General features: G+C 42.8%; 1 protein-coding gene across 2 annotated transcripts; it reads left to right on the plus strand.

Annotated features, from left to right (window-relative positions):
* Window positions 1–5: 5 nt before the first annotated feature.
* Window positions 6–14,382, plus strand: APOD (apolipoprotein D). Of its 2 annotated transcripts, none has more exons than XM_027537802.1 (5): window positions 6–283; window positions 3,603–3,752; window positions 7,794–7,915; window positions 10,956–11,044; window positions 13,046–14,382. In XM_027537802.1, exons 1-5 carry the CDS (start codon window positions 242–244, stop codon window positions 13,279–13,281), a joined length of 639 nt encoding a protein of 212 aa, XP_027393603.1. In that variant the 5' UTR covers window positions 6–241; the 3' UTR covers window positions 13,282–14,382. The 2 variants fall into 2 exon arrangements, with proteins under 2 accessions (XP_027393603.1, XP_027393594.1); XM_027537793.1 differs by having other exon boundaries at window positions 176–285; window positions 3,593–3,752.
* Window positions 14,383–19,070: the final 4,688 nt, after the last annotated feature.

Raw genomic sequence — 19,070 nt, forward strand, 5'->3', positions numbered from 1 at the left:
CACACACACACATGAACAATATCTCCTTGTTTCTTCTTCAGAGAGCAGCTGTGAAAGAAATTGGGGGAGGGAGATGAACATAACATCCCATCTTTGTGTTTCATACAGAGCAAAGCTTTTAGACCAGCCTTCCTGAACTTAGGGGGCGGGGCATGCCTTAAAATTAAACATCAGTGACCTGAGGAAGCTTATAAAATAGCTTGGGAGAAGTCAGTCACCAAGACAGGGCATCTCAGAGTGGATGATTTTGCGTGTGGAAACTGCTTTCACCTCGATAAAAAAGGTATGTACTGTGGTTTAAATTCTCATTTCAGCTAAAAATAATAACTAACATGATTGAGGGCCTTTGGCCAGTTGCTTTGCAGACTTGGTTTCATTTTTCCATAAACGACGTTACAAGGGGGATATTTTTAGTGTCGTTTTTCGAATGAGGAAACTGAAGTTCAGATATCCTAAGCAACAGGCCTAAAGTAAGACCACCAACAAATGCCAGAGCTGGGGTGTCACCCTGAGAAGACTCACCTCAAAGTCTTCTGCTTGTGTCAGGCAACCCCCTTGATACCATTATTGGACAATAAGGAATTATTCCTGCATCAATACTGTACTAGATGAATTCTCAGGGGGTTACCCAGTGTGCATTTCAGTAAAACTGACCAAAAAGTGAGTTGGAATGTGCTGTGTGAATTGAAAATTCATTTAGTATTATAGAATTAATTATTAAATAATTAAATAATATTAACAGAAAATGCAAAGCTTTTTATCTCCTGAAAAATTTTCTTCAGGCGATATGTTTTCTTATTAGATTCAATAGCAAAATGGTTTTTAAGACCCATATACTTGTGGAAATGTATTTTATTTTGTCAAGTGAAATCTAAAAGTCTCACCCCTAATATTCTGAAGCTCCTCGAGACCAGATGCCAGGTCCACACTATCGTGCAGGTGTGTAGACTCTTAGGAAACCTGGTCTAAGTTCTGGCTTCACAGCTTATCAGGAAGTAACCTCACTGAGTACATGGAGAATGTTAGTGCAGGACTCTTCCAGACTGGGTGTTGTAGAGACTTAGGTCCATGTAAAATTCTGAAACCAGGGCTTCTCCCTGGAGAAGCTCGAGGAGTGTAAGTAGTAATACACAGAGTCAATTCTGTCCCAGGGTGGATGCACCATAACCTTAGTAGAATTCTTTTCTAATTATTTAATATTCAGTTATATAATATTTAAATTATATCTATTTTTAAAAAGTATTTGAAGTCTCTTCGTTAGGACCATCTTCCCATTAGTGTTAGAAGAAGATGCAAAAGTAAGTCATACATATCCGAGTTCATAGATACAGGTTAATAATGTGATTTACCCTCAGAAATTGCTCAACAAGCGTTGCATGAATTAGAATGCAAGGGGCACTGGGAAAAAATGATGGATATTATCAACTCTTTCTCTCACAAGAAGTTTAGTCATAGGACAAAAACTACTGCAATAAAGAGGCATCTTTGGAAGAGATGCAGGCAGGGATAATTATGCTCTGAAATCCTGCAGAGCTAAAGAACACATTTCAGCTCACTACAGAACATTTTGTAACAAGATATTTGTCAGGAGCTGACTTTTGGTCAAACTGTCATGTGGTAAAATGAGATTCATCAGGTATTAGAGGCAGGTGTTTACTGAAGCACTGAAGGTGGTCACAGAAGGCAGCAAAGTTCAGGGCTGTGGCAGAATGGAGAGCTGGAGACGGGGCCTGAGCCCCGGCCTTCTGCCCCTCTGGGCCTTAGCTTCCCCATCGGTACATCTGAGGGGAGAGGGTGGATAAATGACCTCTAAGTTTCTGCCCAGTTTGGGGGCCGTGGCGAATGTGCATAATGTGTGGCCATCCTTGAGCTTAGAACTCCTGGGCAGGGCACTGAGCCTGGAGCTGACTAGGGGCCAAGAGTAGAACTTCAGTGGTTTTAAGAAGGGCTTGGAAAGGAATGCAAATTTTTGTGGGTTTAGGCTGGATTTTGGCAAATCCATCACCCCCCAAAAGGTTAAAAACAGATGTTGTTTACCTGGTGGCAGGGGCTGATGGGAAACGGAGCCTCAGAGACCAAGGAAAGTAGCCCTCCCCGCCTCACGGGGCAGACGTGCTCAAGGCGGGGACTCAGGGACCGTCCCTCCTCCCCTCAACCTCACATCAACTTTTACTCATTATGTAACTGTTCTTTTGAAAAACACGCAACAAAACCTCCAGAAGAGCTATTGATTATTAAAGGTTATTTGGAGCTTTAGAGATTCTTAAGAAAGTGGTTATAATTATCCCAGTTATGACACATTCTTTTAAAAACTCAAATCTGAGAACATCTTGCTTGCCTCAATTCAGGCCTCTTCATCACAGGGAGAAAGGCAAAGAGCTGGAAATAGCTCTCGTGCAGCTACAGGCGAGGACTCACAAGGAAGAGAACAGACTGAGAGCAAGTCAGTGAAAGAAGCTGGGAGCAACCCAGGCTTCGACCCCACCAGCAGCGCTGCAGCCCCCACCCCTGCCCACTGTGCACCCCCCGCAAAGCAGCTTCCACACCCAAGGGCTCTGGGCTCACATCAGCTACTGGTCCTTCTCTGCTTAAATGTATAGCATGTACGAAAAGTAGCCTCAACAGAATATTAAGGAAGAAAGGAAGGGAAGGAGGAAGGAAGGAAGAGAAATTCAGGAAATACAATAATTTGCTTCTGCATTTCATAATAGCATTTATTGAGCATTTGTGTCAGATACTGCTCTAAATGCTGTCTATATTTTCTCATTTAATTCCCTCGGAATTTCACAAGGTTGGTATGATTATCATTCCCACTTAACAGCCAAGGAAATTAAAGCATCCATTGGACACAGTTATACTTAGTATGTGAAGAGCCAGAATTCAAAGCCAGTCAAGGTGATCCTGGGGTCCCCAAGGTTCCCAGGCCTACTCCTGGCCTGGTAAACAGCCAGCAAGTGGAGGATAGGGTGGGGAGGTGGAGTCAGGGGAGGCATTTCTTTGATGAACCTCATAGGGCGCTAAATGCAGGTTTTGTTTTCGGTTAGTTTTTTCTCTCATGGTTCACTTGAGGGCTTCACTCTCTCCCAATCCCTGCCACCCCACCCCACCCCCGCCCACACACATTTTTTCTGTTCATTCAACAAGTGCACACACACACATACGCGCGCGCGCGCGCGCACACACACACACACACACACACACACACACATGGCTTCTGTTCATTCAACAAGCATCTACTGTGCCTGGCACTGGGAGGTTCTGTGGGAGAGTCCAGGGAGAATTAAACATCATGCCCATCCTTGAAAAATATGTAATTAGCTGTGTGGGGTCAGCAGGGGAGCTGGCCAAATAAGCCCAACAAACTGTAATGCCAGGCAGATTGTGTTCTAATGGAGGCACAGAAGGTTCTAGTGAGGCTCACAGAGGAGGAAGACCTCACAGCCACACCGATGACTGAGGTGGCCCCGGAGGATGAGGGGCTCAGAGGGGCTGAGTAGGAGGCTGCCCACACAGAGACCGACGAGCCCAGACATGTTCCTCCAAGGACTCCGTGCCCTCAGAGACTTCGAACGCCTGCAGCTGCTTTGTTCTCCCCACTCCAGGTCCATCTCCAGCCACCCAGCCCAAGGATGGTGCCAGTGCTGCTGCTGCTCCCTGCCCTGGCTGGCCTCTTCGGAGCAGCTGAGGGACAAGCTTTCCATCTCGGGAAATGCCCCCATCCTCCCGTGCAGGAGAATTTCGACGTGAATAAGGTGTAGTAAAAGAATAAATCCCTGCTTGTTTTGCTGTCTCCTGTTTGAATAAGCATCCTACCAGGTTTGGGTTTTTTTTTTCCTGCTCTAATGACCACAGCAAGCCTTGGGTTAGGTACTTAGCCTCCAAAGAGTTCCCAAAAGCAGACTTTGAGACAAGAACTGGGGAGCAGAGAGGTTTTGGGAGATGATCCCAAGAAGCCTGAGTGGGCTTGTGTGGAAACAGAGGAGGCAGGCAAGCAGTAAAGGGTGAGCTCACGAGCAGGTTACTCTGTGAACAGGGTTCACTTCTGCTGGGGGTCCTCTGAGGAAATGCACAGAATGTGCCTCAGCTTGTCCCATGGATAGGTGCAAGCAGGCAGTGGGAGCTCCCATGACACTGGACAAGCCTCTCACAGGGAAGGAGACCCAGGGGCTTGAGTTGGAAGCTGGCAGTGTGTGTGGGAAGTGCTTGCCATGATGGAGGTGAGCCCAAAGGTGGGCTGAGAGGACAATGGGACACAGGGCATCAACAGCAGATTGCCATGATGGAGGTGAGCCCAGAGGTGGGCTGAGAGGACAATGGGACACAGGGCATCAGCAGCAGATGTTGCAGAGGTGTTATCCTCACTCTACAGATGAAGAAGCTGAACGTCAGGGAGCTTGCCACCTGCTCAGGTCACACAGCCAGTAAATGCAGAGTAGGATTCAAAACTAGGCTTCCCAGGAGTGCGGGATCCCATGGGTGACTCAAATAGGACCCAGGATGGGATAGCACTTCCCCCAGGGGCCTTCTTGTCACCTGTGCTAAAAAGATATCAATAAAATCAACTCCCCCATATATGGTAAGGATTGTCTCATCATCTTATTCATGTCTTTTGAACACAAAACTTTTCAATATTAATGAAGCCCAAATTATCTTTTCATTTTTTGCTTGTGCTTCTGGTGGCATATCTTAAAAAAAAAAAAAAAGTCGCCTAGTCTATGTTTATAAAGATTTACTCCTATACTTTCTTCTAAGGGATTTATAGTTTTAGTTCTTACATATAAGTCTTTGATTCATTTTAAGTTATATTTTGTACATTGGTGATACAGAAAGGAAACTTCTTTCTTTGGCATGAGGATATACAGCTGTTCCAGACTGTTTGTTGAGAAGATGAGTCTTTCCACACTGAATAGTCTTGATATAATTGTTGAAAATCAATTGACCATATGTGTAAGAATTTATTTTTGGGCTCACAATTCTATTCTATTGATTTATATGTCTGTCCTTATTCCAGGACTATATAGTCTTGATTACTGCAGCTTTGTAGTAAGTTTTGAAGTCAGAACATATAAGTCCTTCAACTTTGTTCTTGTGGCTATTCTGAGTCCTTTGTATTTCAACATAAATGTTAGGATCAGTTTGTCAATTTCTGTAAAGAAGCTAGTTGGAATTTTGATAGAGACTGTACTGTTAAGTCTATGGTCAATTTGAAGAGTATTGCCATCTTAGCAAGTTTAAGTCTTCCTATCCATGAACATAGGATGTCTTTCCATTTATTTAGGTCTTCTTTATTTCTGCAGTCTTTTGTAGTTTTCAGAGTGTGTTTTATGCTTCTTTGGTTAAATTTTCATAAGAATTTTATTTTTTTTGATGCTATTATAAGTGGAAATTTTCTAAATTAATTTGTAGATTTGTCATTGTAAGTATAGGAATACTTTTTTTCCTAGATATTAGTTATTTTATCCTTTAACCTTGCCGAGTCCATTTGTTAGTTCTAATAGTTGTGCGTGGGGGCGTGTGTGTATTCCTTAGAATCTTCTATCTACAAAACCCTGTCATCTGAAAATGGAGATAGTTTTACTTCTTCCTTTTCACAATTATTTCTAAACATTGCATTCTCCTTATATAGATAGAGAAATGAAGACCCTTCACAAAAATAATATGAGATCATGAGGGAACATGACATGAAGAGCAATCTTCCACCTCTGAGTTTCTTCCTTTCTGGAAAATTAAGCTTCCTTGTTTTAAATTGTGGACCATTAAATTCACCTTAACAGTAATGGAACTATTTTAAATGCACTGTATAAAATGGAGATATTTTTGGAGGATGCCTATGAAACCAGTTGACCTTTAGCTTATTCTTTGATGCTTATTCTTTAAATGCATGTTAAGCTTATTCTTTAAATGCATGTTCAGTTCAGTGATTTTAATTGAAAGATGTCCTTTAACAAATGAGAGGAAAATTTATGTCATAAATGTGAACGTAATTTTAACAAAGAGCCAGGTGACTGAAGCAATACTGCCACCTATTTGCAGTATGCTCTCATTTCAAATTCTGATTGCATCTCTTTAATTTTGCTTTGTTTTGCTGAGTAATACATTTGTAAATTTCTAAAATCATTTCAATTAACATTTTGACTAGGTAAATATATTCACCAGGTTCAAAATTCTAAGGGTGCAAAAGAAGATACAATGAAAACTTTCGCTTCCACCCCTGTAACCCAGCCTCATTTCTCCCCAGTAAAAACAGCTTATGGTGTCTTTTGAGAGATAATGTGTATATATATTTAAAAGCACATATATAATTGCAGTAGGAAGAATGTTGTCCATGTCCTATTCCCCAGAATCTGCAAGTAATGTTTCTCTATATAGAAAAAGGGATTTTGAAGTTGTGATTAAAGTTATGGAGCTTGATATGGCAAGGGTATCCTAGATTATCAGGTGGGTCTAATCTAATCATTACAAGCAGAGAACATTTCCCAGCTGTGGTCAGGGAGGTGTGATGATGGAAGAAGACTCAGAGAGATGCAGTGTGAGAAGGAGTTGACCTGTTTTTGCTGGCTCTGAAGATGGAGAAAGGGATTCACAAATCAAGAAATGCAAACGACATCTAGGACTTGGAAAGGACTTGGAAAGAAGACAGATTCTCCTCTAGAGCCTCTGGAAAGGAATGTAGCCTTGCCGCACTTTGATTTTAACCCAGTGAGAACCTTGTCAGACTTCAGATGTACAAAACTATGAGACCATAAATTTGTGATGTTTCAAGCTTGTGGTAATTCGTTACATTAGCAATGGGAAACCGATATAACCTTTTCTCCCAGTTTTACATAAAACGTAGCTTAATATATATACACTATTTTGCACCTGGCTCTTTTCCCATTAAGTGTATCTTGGAGATAATTGCCTGTTGTGTTTTAAAAGAGGGTGTACAGCATTCCATTGTATGGATGTGTCATCATTTAGTTAATCCTATTAATGCTCACTCAAGCCACTTCCTGTCTTTTGATAGTACAAAGAGAACTGCAATGAATGACCTTAGACATACATCATTTCTTATTTTCAGGAGGATACCTTTACAGAAGTGAGATTGCTGGGCCAGAGTAAACGTAGTTTTAGTTTTGCTTGACATTACCAAGTTGCCCTCACGAAGGTTGTAGACTGAAGCAGTCTCTACGCCGGGGAATGTGTGGAAGCAGGGTGTGACTGTCTCCCTTCACTCTCACCCACACGGTTGCTCAGTTCCTCTAAAGCTGATTCTGCACTGAAGTTACGGTCTGAGAGCAAGCCCCCAGGGGAAGAATGATATAGGTCTTCTAAATCCTGATCTCCTGCCAAAAGCCTCTGTGACCAACTCCTCGTGTGGGATCTTATGAGGAAAATTGAGTCGATTCTGGAGTCCCAGCTCCCCACAGTAAACATATCTGACTTTGCACACAATTCAAAGATGCCTTGTAAAATCATAAAATATTTGAGATGACATCTTACATCATCTAAACCAATCCCTTCCTTTTACAGAGTTTAGAATTTCACGTAGGTTTTGACTGAAGGGGACACCAAGAACATAGCTAAATAAGAGCACTTTAGGAATGGACGGTGGCATTCAACCAATGCCCACACATCCGATTCACTTATTCCCATTGGAATCAATATCTTGCTCAGTGGCTTCTGGGAACAATGCAGCCCATTTTGCCTGGCTTCCCCAAGAAAGGGCTCTGCTCTGAAAGACAGCAATGGGGAAGAGTTTTCAGGTCCCCAGAGAGCCGCAGGGTTTTCTCTGCCTGTCGTTGTCTCTGCAGTATCTTGGAAAATGGTATGAAATTGAGAAGATCCCAGTGAGCTTTGAGAAGGGAAGTTGCATCCAAGCCAACTACTCACTAAAGGAAAATGGAAACGTCAAAGTGATAAACAAGGAGCTGAGGTGAGTGGTTGTGGTTTCAAAGGCATTGTACATCCTGGAGGCAGCCCTGCAGACTTGTCCTGGGATGACTGGTGCCCTTGCCTTCTAGTGTGAGAGGATGGGGACATGGCTGGGTCTTGGTTGCCTGCTCACAACAGGTCCTGAAAGGACAGCTTTTGGCAGGCAGGATGGTAGGGACAAGTCACACATTCATTTCCATGGCTACTTGCTGAGCAACTTATTGTGTCCCAGAGCCTGTGAAAGACCCTGGGGACTTAATGGTAACACAAACTGCAAGATTTCTTGCTCTCACTCCAAAATAGACCTTCTGGAAGCAAAAGACAGCAGGGACTCTCTTGTCTGATCTCCAGTACCAAAAGAGAAGCCCTTTCTATACCACCTGCTGATTGAGAGCATCTAGCTTAGCTTGAATCCTTCCAGAAACTGGGAGCTCATCAATGTCCATGACAGTTTATTCCATCTTCAGACAGTTTTAACTGTTAGAAAACTCCTTTTCTTATTAAGCAAGAATGAAATGCATACATAGTCACATTCTAGGTTTTGTGAACAGGAGAGTCTACAGAGATATACTTTTCTATCATTGAGGGCTTCTTCACTGATCCCAAAATTCATATTTTAAAAGCAAATATAAACTTAAAAAGAAACCCAGTAAGAACTGCTACCCACCCACCATCAACAAACATGAGAGTAACAATAAACAATGATAACTAATATTAATTAAGCATTTCCTATGTGCAAGGCACTCTTCTGTATGCATATATATATGTGTGAGTACAAGTGCATGTATTTATGTATATGTAAATGAGCATTGCTATTCATTTAATCCCTACAGCAACCTGAGGTAGGTACTATTATTAAATCCATTCTTATGGATGAAGAAACTGAGATACAGAGAGGTAAAGTAATTTGCCCAAGAGTCACAGAGCTTGTAAGTGACAAAGCTGAGATTCAAGAGATTCAAAACCCAGGAGAAAGGACTACCCTGGTGGTCCAGTGGTTAAGACTCCACACTTCCAATGCAGGAGGTGAGGGTTTGATCCCTGGTCAGGGAACTAAGATGCCACAGTTCAGTTCAGTTCAGTTCAGTTGCTCAGTCGTGTCCAACTCTTTGAGACCCCCATGAATCACAGCATGCCAGGCCTCCCTGTCCATCACCAACTCCCGGAGTTCACTCAAACTCATGTCCGTTGAGTCAGTGATGCCATCCAGCCATCTCATCCTCTGTCGTCCCCTTCTCCTCCTGCCCCCAATCCTTCCCAGCATCAGAGTCTTTTCCAATGAGTCAACTCTTTGCATGAGGTGGCCAAAGTATTGGAGTTTCAACTTCAACATCAGTCCTTCCAATGAACACCCAGGACTGATCTCCTTTAGAATAGACTGGTTGGACCTCCTTGCAGTCCAAGGGACTCTCAAGAGTCTTCTCCAACACCACAGGTCAAAAGCATCAATTCTTCGGCACTCAGCTTTCTTCACAGTCCAACTCTCACATCCATACATGACCACTGGAAAAACCATAGCCTTGACTAGACAGACCTTTGTTGGCAAAGTAATGTCTCTGCTTTTTAATATGCTATATAGGTTGGTCATAACTTTTCTTCCAAGGAGTAAGCGTCTTTTAATTTCATGGCTGCAATCACCACCTGCAGTGATTTTGGAGCCCAAAAAAATAAAGTCTGAAACTGTTTCCACTGTTTCCCCATTTATTTCCCAAGAAGTGAAGGGACCAGATGCCATGATCTTAGTTTTCTGAATGTTGAGTTTTAAGCCAACTTTTTCACTCTTCTCTTTCACTTTCATCAAGAGGCTTTTTAGTTCCTCTTCACTTTCTGCTATAAGGGAAGTGTCATCTACATATCTGAGGTTATTGATATTTCTTCTGGCAATCTGGATTCCAGCTTGAGCTTCATCCAGCCCAGCATTTCTCATGATGTACTCTGCATATAAGTTAAATAAGCAGTGTGACAATATACAGCCTTGATGTACTCCTTTTCCTATTTGGAACCAGTCTGTTGTTCCATGTCCAGTTCTAACTGTTGCTTCCTGACCTGCGTACAGGTTTCTCAAGAGGCAGGTCAGGTGGTCTGGTATTCCCATCTCTTGAAGAATTTCCCACAGTTTATTGTGATCCACACAGTCAAAGGCTTTGGCATAGTCAATAAAGCAGAAATAGCCAAAAAATTAAAATTAAAAAATAAATTTAAAAGTTTTAAAGTAAATTAAAACCAGGGAGAAGTGAAATGGAGAAGAAACCAGAAGACAAATGAAAGAAGCTGGACATGAAGGGTTGCCATTCCTGTTTCCTAAGTTGTCTAAGAAGTGTGTTCAACTCCAAGAAAACAAGTACCAGTCAGACTGGTAGTCACACAGGCTCAGAAAGACTTCCCATGGCCATTATATTACCCATTAAGCTTCCTGTGAGCCGCAACACAGTGGCTGATTCTCTGACCCCGCATAAACCAAAACAATACTGGAAGAGTCTTGAATAAAGAAAAATCAGACTCGTTTCAGAGCTCCTGATATCACTGAGGCCCAAAGAGGGGGAAAACTTTGCAGATCTCCAGACTTCATGTTTTGCATGATTTTTAGTGATCTAGTCAGCCTTTATGTTTTCCTTTGGACCCTTGTCATTTTTAAAGAAATGAATATTCTTTTTGTGTGAGGTTGATTCATTTGTTTGTAAATTTTCCCTTTTTCCTCCGTCATGCTTTGGAGTCCAGGAGCAAGAAACAGCCTTGCAGGCCACTACATATACTCTGAAAAAAAGGGTTGAAGTGCCAGGGTCTCACATATCATCCAGTCCTTGGCCATTGCAATTGTTGATCCTTATTACCCCAAAACTGTCTTTCTCTGCTCAGTCCAGAGACAGTAATAAAGCAAAGGGGAGGGAATAGACCCAGGACCCAGCCTACCGTCAAGAATCTCCTACCCAGAAATTGCACTGTTGGCCACCATGATTGTTGGTGTCACAAATCTTGCCTTTCATTGATTTGTGGCTTTTAACTGGTTCAGGTTTTTTTGTTCTGTTTTTTACTCACTGCAGAGCTGATGGAACTGTGAATCAAATTGAAGGTGAAGCCACCCCGGAGAACATCACAGAGCCTGCCAAGCTGGCAGTTAAGTTTTTCTGGTGTAAGTATACACTTCTCTCAGGAGGCGTCAGGGACAGGAGCTCGACAAACTGAAGGCTAGAGCCCTGGGTCGGAGCAGTCCTGTCACATCTGAGTGTCACCTATACTGATTCAATGCATAATTACCTGTGGAACACCTCCTACCTGCCGTATGCTGGGCTAGGCCCTGGAGATGCAAAGATGAGCAAGACAGAGCTGGCCAATGTCCCTGTGAAGCTTACATGTCAGTGTGGATACTGACAAGCAGCCAGGTGATTTATTATAAAACTATAGGAAGTATGTCAATGGAGGAAGCACAGATTGAAGCCTGTTGGGCATGAGTATTAGGAGACTCAAGCCAGTCTTCTTTCCCAGAGGGAACTAATAACTGCAAAATTAGTAGTTATTAGAAAAACGACTAACATGTGAGAAAGTTTAAAAGCAAGAGCTGCTAAGAGTGAAGGTAAGTTGGAGTCCTGGCTCTGTTTGCCACTTTCTATCCAAATTTTGGGGGTTTCATTTGGTTCCCCTTCCAGTTGGACAGTGGGTTTTCCTTGGTGTTGGGAGGTGGAGTTATTGAATAATATCCTCTGAATTTAAAAGGAACTTTGAGACTGGAAAGGAAAGCAGGCAACTCCATAAAGAACGGTTATGTTTATTATGGGTAACTTACATCCAGACAGAATCATGTAGACGACCATCAGAGGCATTCCCAGCTGCACTGCGTTCTGCCAAAAGGGGGACAGGGATGCTTAATGGGGCCACAGCTAAAAATAGAATCTGACTACTAGAGGAAGCATGTCCACACTGACGGAAACTGAGGGATTTGCCTCCTCCTACCCTCACCCCAGGGGTCTCATGACCATTAACCACCTGTGTCAGCAAAAGACATTCTTTCAGTTTTCGTGTGAGATAAAGACTGTAGGGAACTTATTTGGCTTGGGTGCTTTCCTTGTGAGTAAGCTAAAGCCCAGTAGGGCGAAAAAGGGGAGGGCTAGGAGTGCAGGCCTAAGATGGAGCTGACACAATGGAGCCAGTGCCATTGAGCCACACACTTGGCTTGGCTGTGGAGGTCAAGTTCACAAAGGAAATTTCTGGATTCAAATGGAAAAGTAAACCCTCCATCTGTCTTCTTAAAGACCCTTTTAATACTGAACTTTCAACACTACTCAGATGTCAATCAGTGAATCTCTATAGGCTCTTTAGGAAGAATTTGTAACCTGTTACCACCTTATTTGGGCTTCCCCAGCGGCTCAGTGGTGAAAAACTCACCTGCTAATGCAGGAGATGAAGGAGATGCGGGTTCGACCCTTGGCTTTGGAAGATCCTTTGGAGCAGGAAATGGCAACTCACTCCAGTATTCTTGCTTGAGAAATCACATGGACAGAGGAGCCTGATGGGCTACAGTCCATAGGGTCACAAAGAGTCAGACATGACCGAGTGACTAAACAACAGCCATCACCTGATTTACCATATTCTTAAGAATAGTGGGGTTTTCAAAGTTCACACAAGAAGAAAAACAAGCAAGCCAACATTAGCCTCTACCTCCTCCTGTAGGTGGATTATAGAGGAAGCTGGATGGTACAAACCTGGAAAGCCTGGGGCCCCTGACTGTGCATTCCTAACTGCACTTACTGAGTAATGGCTCCATAGGCACTTGTGCTCAGTGCACCTGTCAGTCCAGGGGATCCGGCCCAACTTCCAGATATTACGGGCTTCCAGGTACCAGCCTGCAGTCAGGGAATGGGGATCCAGAATGGTGGCTCTGAACTCTGGCTGCACATTGGAATTACTGGGAAGCTTTCCAAAGTACCAACAAGCTCCAGTTCGGCCTTTGGGAGTTGGGGTGGGGAGAGATGCGCCTGGTGTTTTTCAGAGGTCCCATATGATTCCCACATGAAGCCAGAATGAAGACCCACTGATGTAGAAGAACTAGAATCCCAGAGCCTGGCTTCCAGGACCCTGGAGATGAAGGTTTCTCTTGCCCTGGTCCCTCCTAATACTGCCTTCCTCTGGTTCTCAGTCATGCCGTCAGCTCCGTACTGGGTCCTGGCCACCGACTATGAGAACTACGCCCTCGTGTACTCCTGTACCACAATCATCTGGCTTTTTCACATGGATCATGTTTGGATCTTGGGAAGAAACCCTTATCTCCCTCCAGAAACAGTGACCTATCTCAAAGATATCCTGACCTCTAATAACATTGAAGTTGAGAAAATGACGATCACAGATCAGGTGAACTGTCCCGAGTCCATGTAACCAGGCTCTAAAGGGAGCTGCATTCACTCCATGTTCCTTCTCTTGCTTTGCTTTTCCCCTATACCGACCCTCATAAAGACAAACCAAACCACCAGAGCAACCTATTACAAACCTACCAGAAGGGAAACGTGGCAGCAGAAGCTAATGGAGAAGAACCCAAGGCAAGCTGGCCCAGACATTTAGCCATGCACCATTCTGTTACCTTGCGAGTCTGATAATAAACTTGCTGCTGACCTGCTGTGCTCACAGTAGATTCTAAACTGGACTAATTATTGTGGGGTTTTAATGAGAAGCCTAAGTTTGGAAATCCTTAAGCAGTGATGTTGAAAAAAAAAATGAAGCCCTGAACAGTTTAAAGGTAACAATCCTGTTTCTAGAAAGAGAAAGCTGATGGCAAAGGCACATTCCAAGTGACCCGAATCCAGGTGCCCCCATCCTGCAATAGGCAGTCCTTAGTGGGGGGAATCCTATGGAAGTTTTGAGTCTCTGACAGGCAGTTTCCTGGAAACATTTGCTCTCAGGAGGTCTTCAGAACCACGTGAAGAATGGGACCATCTTAAGTCTGTACAATGAAGAGAGTCTGTGAGGGAGAAGCTATGGGAATTTTTAAGAAAATAATTTTTTTTGTCTTTTATTCAGCTGATATTTACTGGGACTCAAGAGCATTCCAGGCATTGAGAAATAGAATCCATTTTCTCCCACAGAAGCTCACAGACTAGCGAGGGAGACTGACAAGTAGAGATATGGATTTTAATCCAAGCTGAGGGATGCAAAGGCAGAGACGTGTGGCGGGAGCTGGGGAAGCTCTGAGAAGATCTCAACCCCTGCCAGACACAGGCACTTACGAGGTGGTACAGTCACACACTGGGGCATTCCAGCTTCAAGGAGTCAGGAAGCACCTGGAGTTTGCTCCTGATTGGTTTTTTTTTTTTTACATTTTAACTCTTAAAATCAAAACAGCCTCAAAATGATCACCCTGCGATTATTCTTATCTTGCACAAAATTTGTAATCCATTAATGTTTGGGAAATGAATAGAAAATGAAGCCATTTGGTTAGATTTTTGCGTTTTCAGCACAAATATAAAATACTCATTTCCTGGAGCGTTTGAGACTCTTCACTGCTTTATATTAAAGGTTATAAAAATTACAAGAAGCTTAATATGTATCATTTTCATTTTACTAAATAAATATGACCTCAAAAGGTAGCTTGCAATTCAAAATTCCTAAAGGCTGAAACTCACTAGACAAAGAGGTAGGAAGGAAGCTGTAGGTATTAAAGAAGAGCCTCTTCCCACATCTCAGCCTTCTGCTGCTTCCTGTGCCTTATGTCACTGCCCATCCCAGTGAAGGGCGCCTGGCTTGACTTCTTTTTTTTTTTTTAATTTTATTTTATTTTTAAACTTTACATAATTGTATTAGTTTTGCCAAATATCAAAATGAATCCGCCACAGGTATACATGTGTTCCCCATCCTGAACCCTCCTCCCTCCTCCCTCCCAATACCATCCCTCTGGGTCGTCCCAGTGCACTAGCCCCAAGCATCCAGTATCGTGCATCGAACCTGGACTGGCATCTCGTTTCATACATGATATTTTACATGTTTCAATGCCATTCTCCCAAATCTTCCCACCCTCTCCCTCTCCCATAGAGTCCATAAGACTGTTCTATTGACTTCTATAGTTCTTCCCAGAGTGTTAAGCTGATTGTCTAGTTCTTACCTCATAGTTCAAGAAGTCATGACTGTGTTAATAGCTCTTAACGGCTGTCTAATAGCATCTAAAACAACAAACGTGACTACATTTTGCACCTTTTACAGCGTCTTGCCCAAACATAGGCTCACAATTCTTGTGTGAATCAATTACTGAGTAAGTCAATAGATGGGTGGACTTGAGATGTTTGGGAAAGGATAAGGAAACTAAGAAGCAAGTATCAGGGGTCATTGAATCCGAGAAAATGGGAGGAATTCAGAGGGTAGCATGGGGGCATCATGGGGTAAAACAACAAAAATTTCAGAAGAGAAAGCAAAAGAAGTGGGAATTAAACAGCAAAATAGAGACAGTAGCAACCCCCCGTGTGCCCATAAATAAATGACCCCCACATACCCATCATCAGTGCCAATAGTCATCAACATTTCACCAATCTTGCTTCAGCTATCACCCATCCACCTCTGGTGTTTTTTCAAATAGTGTTTTGAAAAATACTAAATAGCACATCCTATTATTTTTCCTGTTAACTACTTAAGTATAAATCTCTAGCAAGTACAGGCACTTTTTAAACCAAAAAAAAGAAAAGAAAAGCAAGGTTATATCTTACATCCTGAAAGTACTCAGAGAATGTAATTTATGTAATATAAAGATTATTTTATATTTTCCATATGAAAGGGAAGATACATGTACAGAGGTGTTCATCATACTTTTACTCGTAGCAGCCCCCAAACTAAAAGGAGCTAAAGTAAAATGAAAACTAACAGCAGAGGAGCGAAGGGAAGATCCCCTGGAGGAGGGCAAGCAACCCACTCCAGTATTCTTGCCTGGCGAATCCCATGGACAGAGAAGCCTGGTGGGCTCAGCCCACAGGGTCGCAAAGAGTCAGACACGACTGAAGCGACTTAGCATGCATGCAGAGGAGTGAGATCATAAATTATGGAACAGCCACTTGATGTAATGTGGCATACTCAGTAAATTTGTCGTTATGAAGATAGAGGTCACGTGAGAGCTGATGCCTGCCTGCCACACTCACTACTGATGGGGGTAGGGAGGATGAAGGGGGAGTAGGGAGGAAGATTAGGGGTCCCTGTATGTGGCCTTGCTGCCTGCAGAGAGTCTGGAACATGTGCTGTGCTGACCCCACCACATCCAATAGGATCAAGGTGTGTCCACCTGAGTTAATGACTGCCCATCCACAAGCTAAACAAACTTCTGACGGCCTACCTGGATGGAAAAGATAAATTAGGCCAATCTAATCGGAATTTGGCTTTAAGAGATCTAGAGAAAGCATAATTGAAAACTCTGTAAGTAATAACTGAGAGGTCGTGTGGTTTGGGGTGGCCGTTTTTGTCGATCCACAACTGAAGTTATAAGAGTGCAGAAGAGAAATGCACAGATAAGCTCATACCCCACCTAAGGCTTCTGAGAGTGGCTTCAGTAGCCGATGGCTGTGTCCCAGCTCTAATTCCTGTGGGGCTTAGCTGTCTTAGGTTCCTGTCCCTGGATTTCTTTAAGATTAGGCTCACACATACACCCACCTACACACACACACACACACACACACACAACTTTTTTTTCTTTTGAGCTAATTTAACTTGACTGAGTAATGTTCTTTGCAACCTAAAATAGCCCTAAGACAAAAGTGTTCACTTTTTGAGTGAAAAAAGACAGCAGTATTGTACTTAAGTTGTACTTAGTTACATAAAATGATGGCATGCAATCAAGGACTGAAGGTGAACAAAGAAATGAAGGCAATTAATGTCTTAGAATAGTGGAATTACACAGTGATGTGCTTTCCTTTTTTATTTTTGCTGCTGGTATTTGTCGTGTAGGCCTTAAAACTTTAGACCCCAAAACCTTCTTCTAGTTCAGCCCGACCCTCTGGCAAGCTGAGTTCCAAATGCCAAAGAAATAGAAATTTAGAAAATGTCTGTTTTCACAGTTGTCTAATTGTTGTATTATTTTATTGAAAAGTTCCCCCCAACACAATCACTTTCATCTTAATAATTAGGAGAAACTATTAACATTTTGAATATTTGTTAAATATGGTTAACTTTTATGCTAAAATCAAATATAAGATGAAAATACGTTCATCAAATGTAGGTTTTCCAGCAGAATAAGACAATCTGAACTACGTTGTTGGGAGAGCTGAAAGGGAGTGTAATGGAAAGCATGTTGGGACCTCAGATGAGATTCAGGGCTCTAGTCCTGGCTTCAGAGGACTTAGCCAGCATCCCTCTCCCCTCCAGGCCTGTCTCTTCACCTATGTGTCATTAAAAGAACTGAACTACACCATGCACCTTTAAGGACTCTTCCAGGTCACACATTTATAGTTCTGTACATTATAGTTTTGTTCACTTCAGTTCAGTCGCTCAGTCGTGTCTGACTCTTTGCGACCCCATGAACTGCAGCACACCAGGCCTCCCTGTCCATCACCAACTCCCGGACTTCACTCAGACTCATGTGCATTGAGTTGGTGATGCCATCCAGCCATCTCATCCTCTGTCGTCACCTTCTCCTCCTGCCCCCAATCCCTCCCAGCATCAAGGTCTTTTCCAGTGAGTCAACTCTTCGCATGAGGTGGCCAAAGTACTGTAGTTTCAGCTTTAGCATCATTCCTTCCAAAGAAATCCCAGGGCTGATCTCCTTTAGGATAGACTGGTTGGATCTCCTTGCAGTCCAAGGGACTCTCAAGAGTCTTCTCCAACACCACAGTTCAAAAGCATCAATTCTTCGGCACTCAGCTTTCTTTATAGTCCAACTCTCACATCCATACATGACCACTGGAAAAACCATAGCCTTGACTAGATGGACCTTTGTTGACAAAGTAATGTCTCTGCTTTTTAATCTGCTGTCTAGGTTGGTCACAACTTTCCTTCCAAGGAGTAAGCGTCTTTTAATTTCATGGCTGCAATCACCATCTGCAGTGATTTTGGAGCCCCCAAAATAAAGTCAGCCACTGTTTCCACTGTTTCCCTGTCTATTTCCCATGAAGTGATGGCACTGGATGCCATGATCCTAGTTTTCTGAATGTTGATCTTTAAGCCAACTTTTTCACTTTCATCAAGAGGCTCTTTAGTTCTTCTTCACTTTCTGCCATCAAGGAGTGTCATCTGCATATCTGAGGTTATTGATATTTCTCCCAGCAATCTTGATTCCAGCTTGTGCTTCCTCCAGCCCAGCATTTCTCATGATGCACTCTGCATAGAAGTTAAATAAGCAGGGTGACAATATACAGCCTTGATGTACTCCTTTTCCTATTTGGAACCAGTCTGTTGTTCCATGTCCAGTTCTAACTGTTAATAAAGTAACTTTTTCTAAGAGGGGAGGAATACCTGTAGCTTTATAGAGAAAAGACATCATAAATTTAAAAGACCAATTCTTTGAATCGTTTTTTCTCCTTATCCTTATCAACGTACACACACACATACAAACGCACACTTTACTCTGTTTTTCAATCAGTACATGTATCTTTTTTCCTACTCTACAGTATTTGGATGAATATTTTACTTCCATAACATGTTATGTTCTGTAAATGCATTGGGAGTATTATATTTAATTCTCCTGAACTTTCCTAGGCTGCTAATTCCAATGTAAAAATGCCAACCTTAACTCTTCAGCCTCTTCAGAGACCCAGGGGGGCAGTAGTTTATTGAATTATAAAGTGACTCTTCCATAACAAAATGTCGAAGAGGGCTTGGGACAAGCAGTCAGGAGCCAAAGTTGGATAAGTACAGTCAAGTATTCGGACTTTTGTCCCAATCCCTTCACTCAAGCATGCTGAAGCCCTAATGGTGCCTCTGGACTCCTGCAGAGGGGTAGGTGCTCACTTCTGTTTATTTCAGTGCCCCTTGATTTTTTTTTCCAGAGGGAGGGTATTGTTGCTTTACAACGTTGTGTTAGTTTCTGCTGCTCAGCAAAGTGAATCATCTATATGTATACATATATCCTCTCCCTCTTGGTCCTCCCCCCACCCCCCATCCCACCCGTTTAGTCACCACAGAGCATGCACCTGAGCCCCCTGCACCATATAACAGGTTCCTTGCTTAACACACCCTCCTGGCCTAGCGCCATCCTCCTGGTG

Source organism: Bos indicus x Bos taurus, chromosome 1 (assembly GCF_003369695.1).
Source record: "Bos indicus x Bos taurus breed Angus x Brahman F1 hybrid chromosome 1, Bos_hybrid_MaternalHap_v2.0, whole genome shotgun sequence".
Lineage (NCBI taxonomy): Eukaryota > Metazoa > Chordata > Mammalia > Artiodactyla > Bovidae > Bos > Bos indicus x Bos taurus.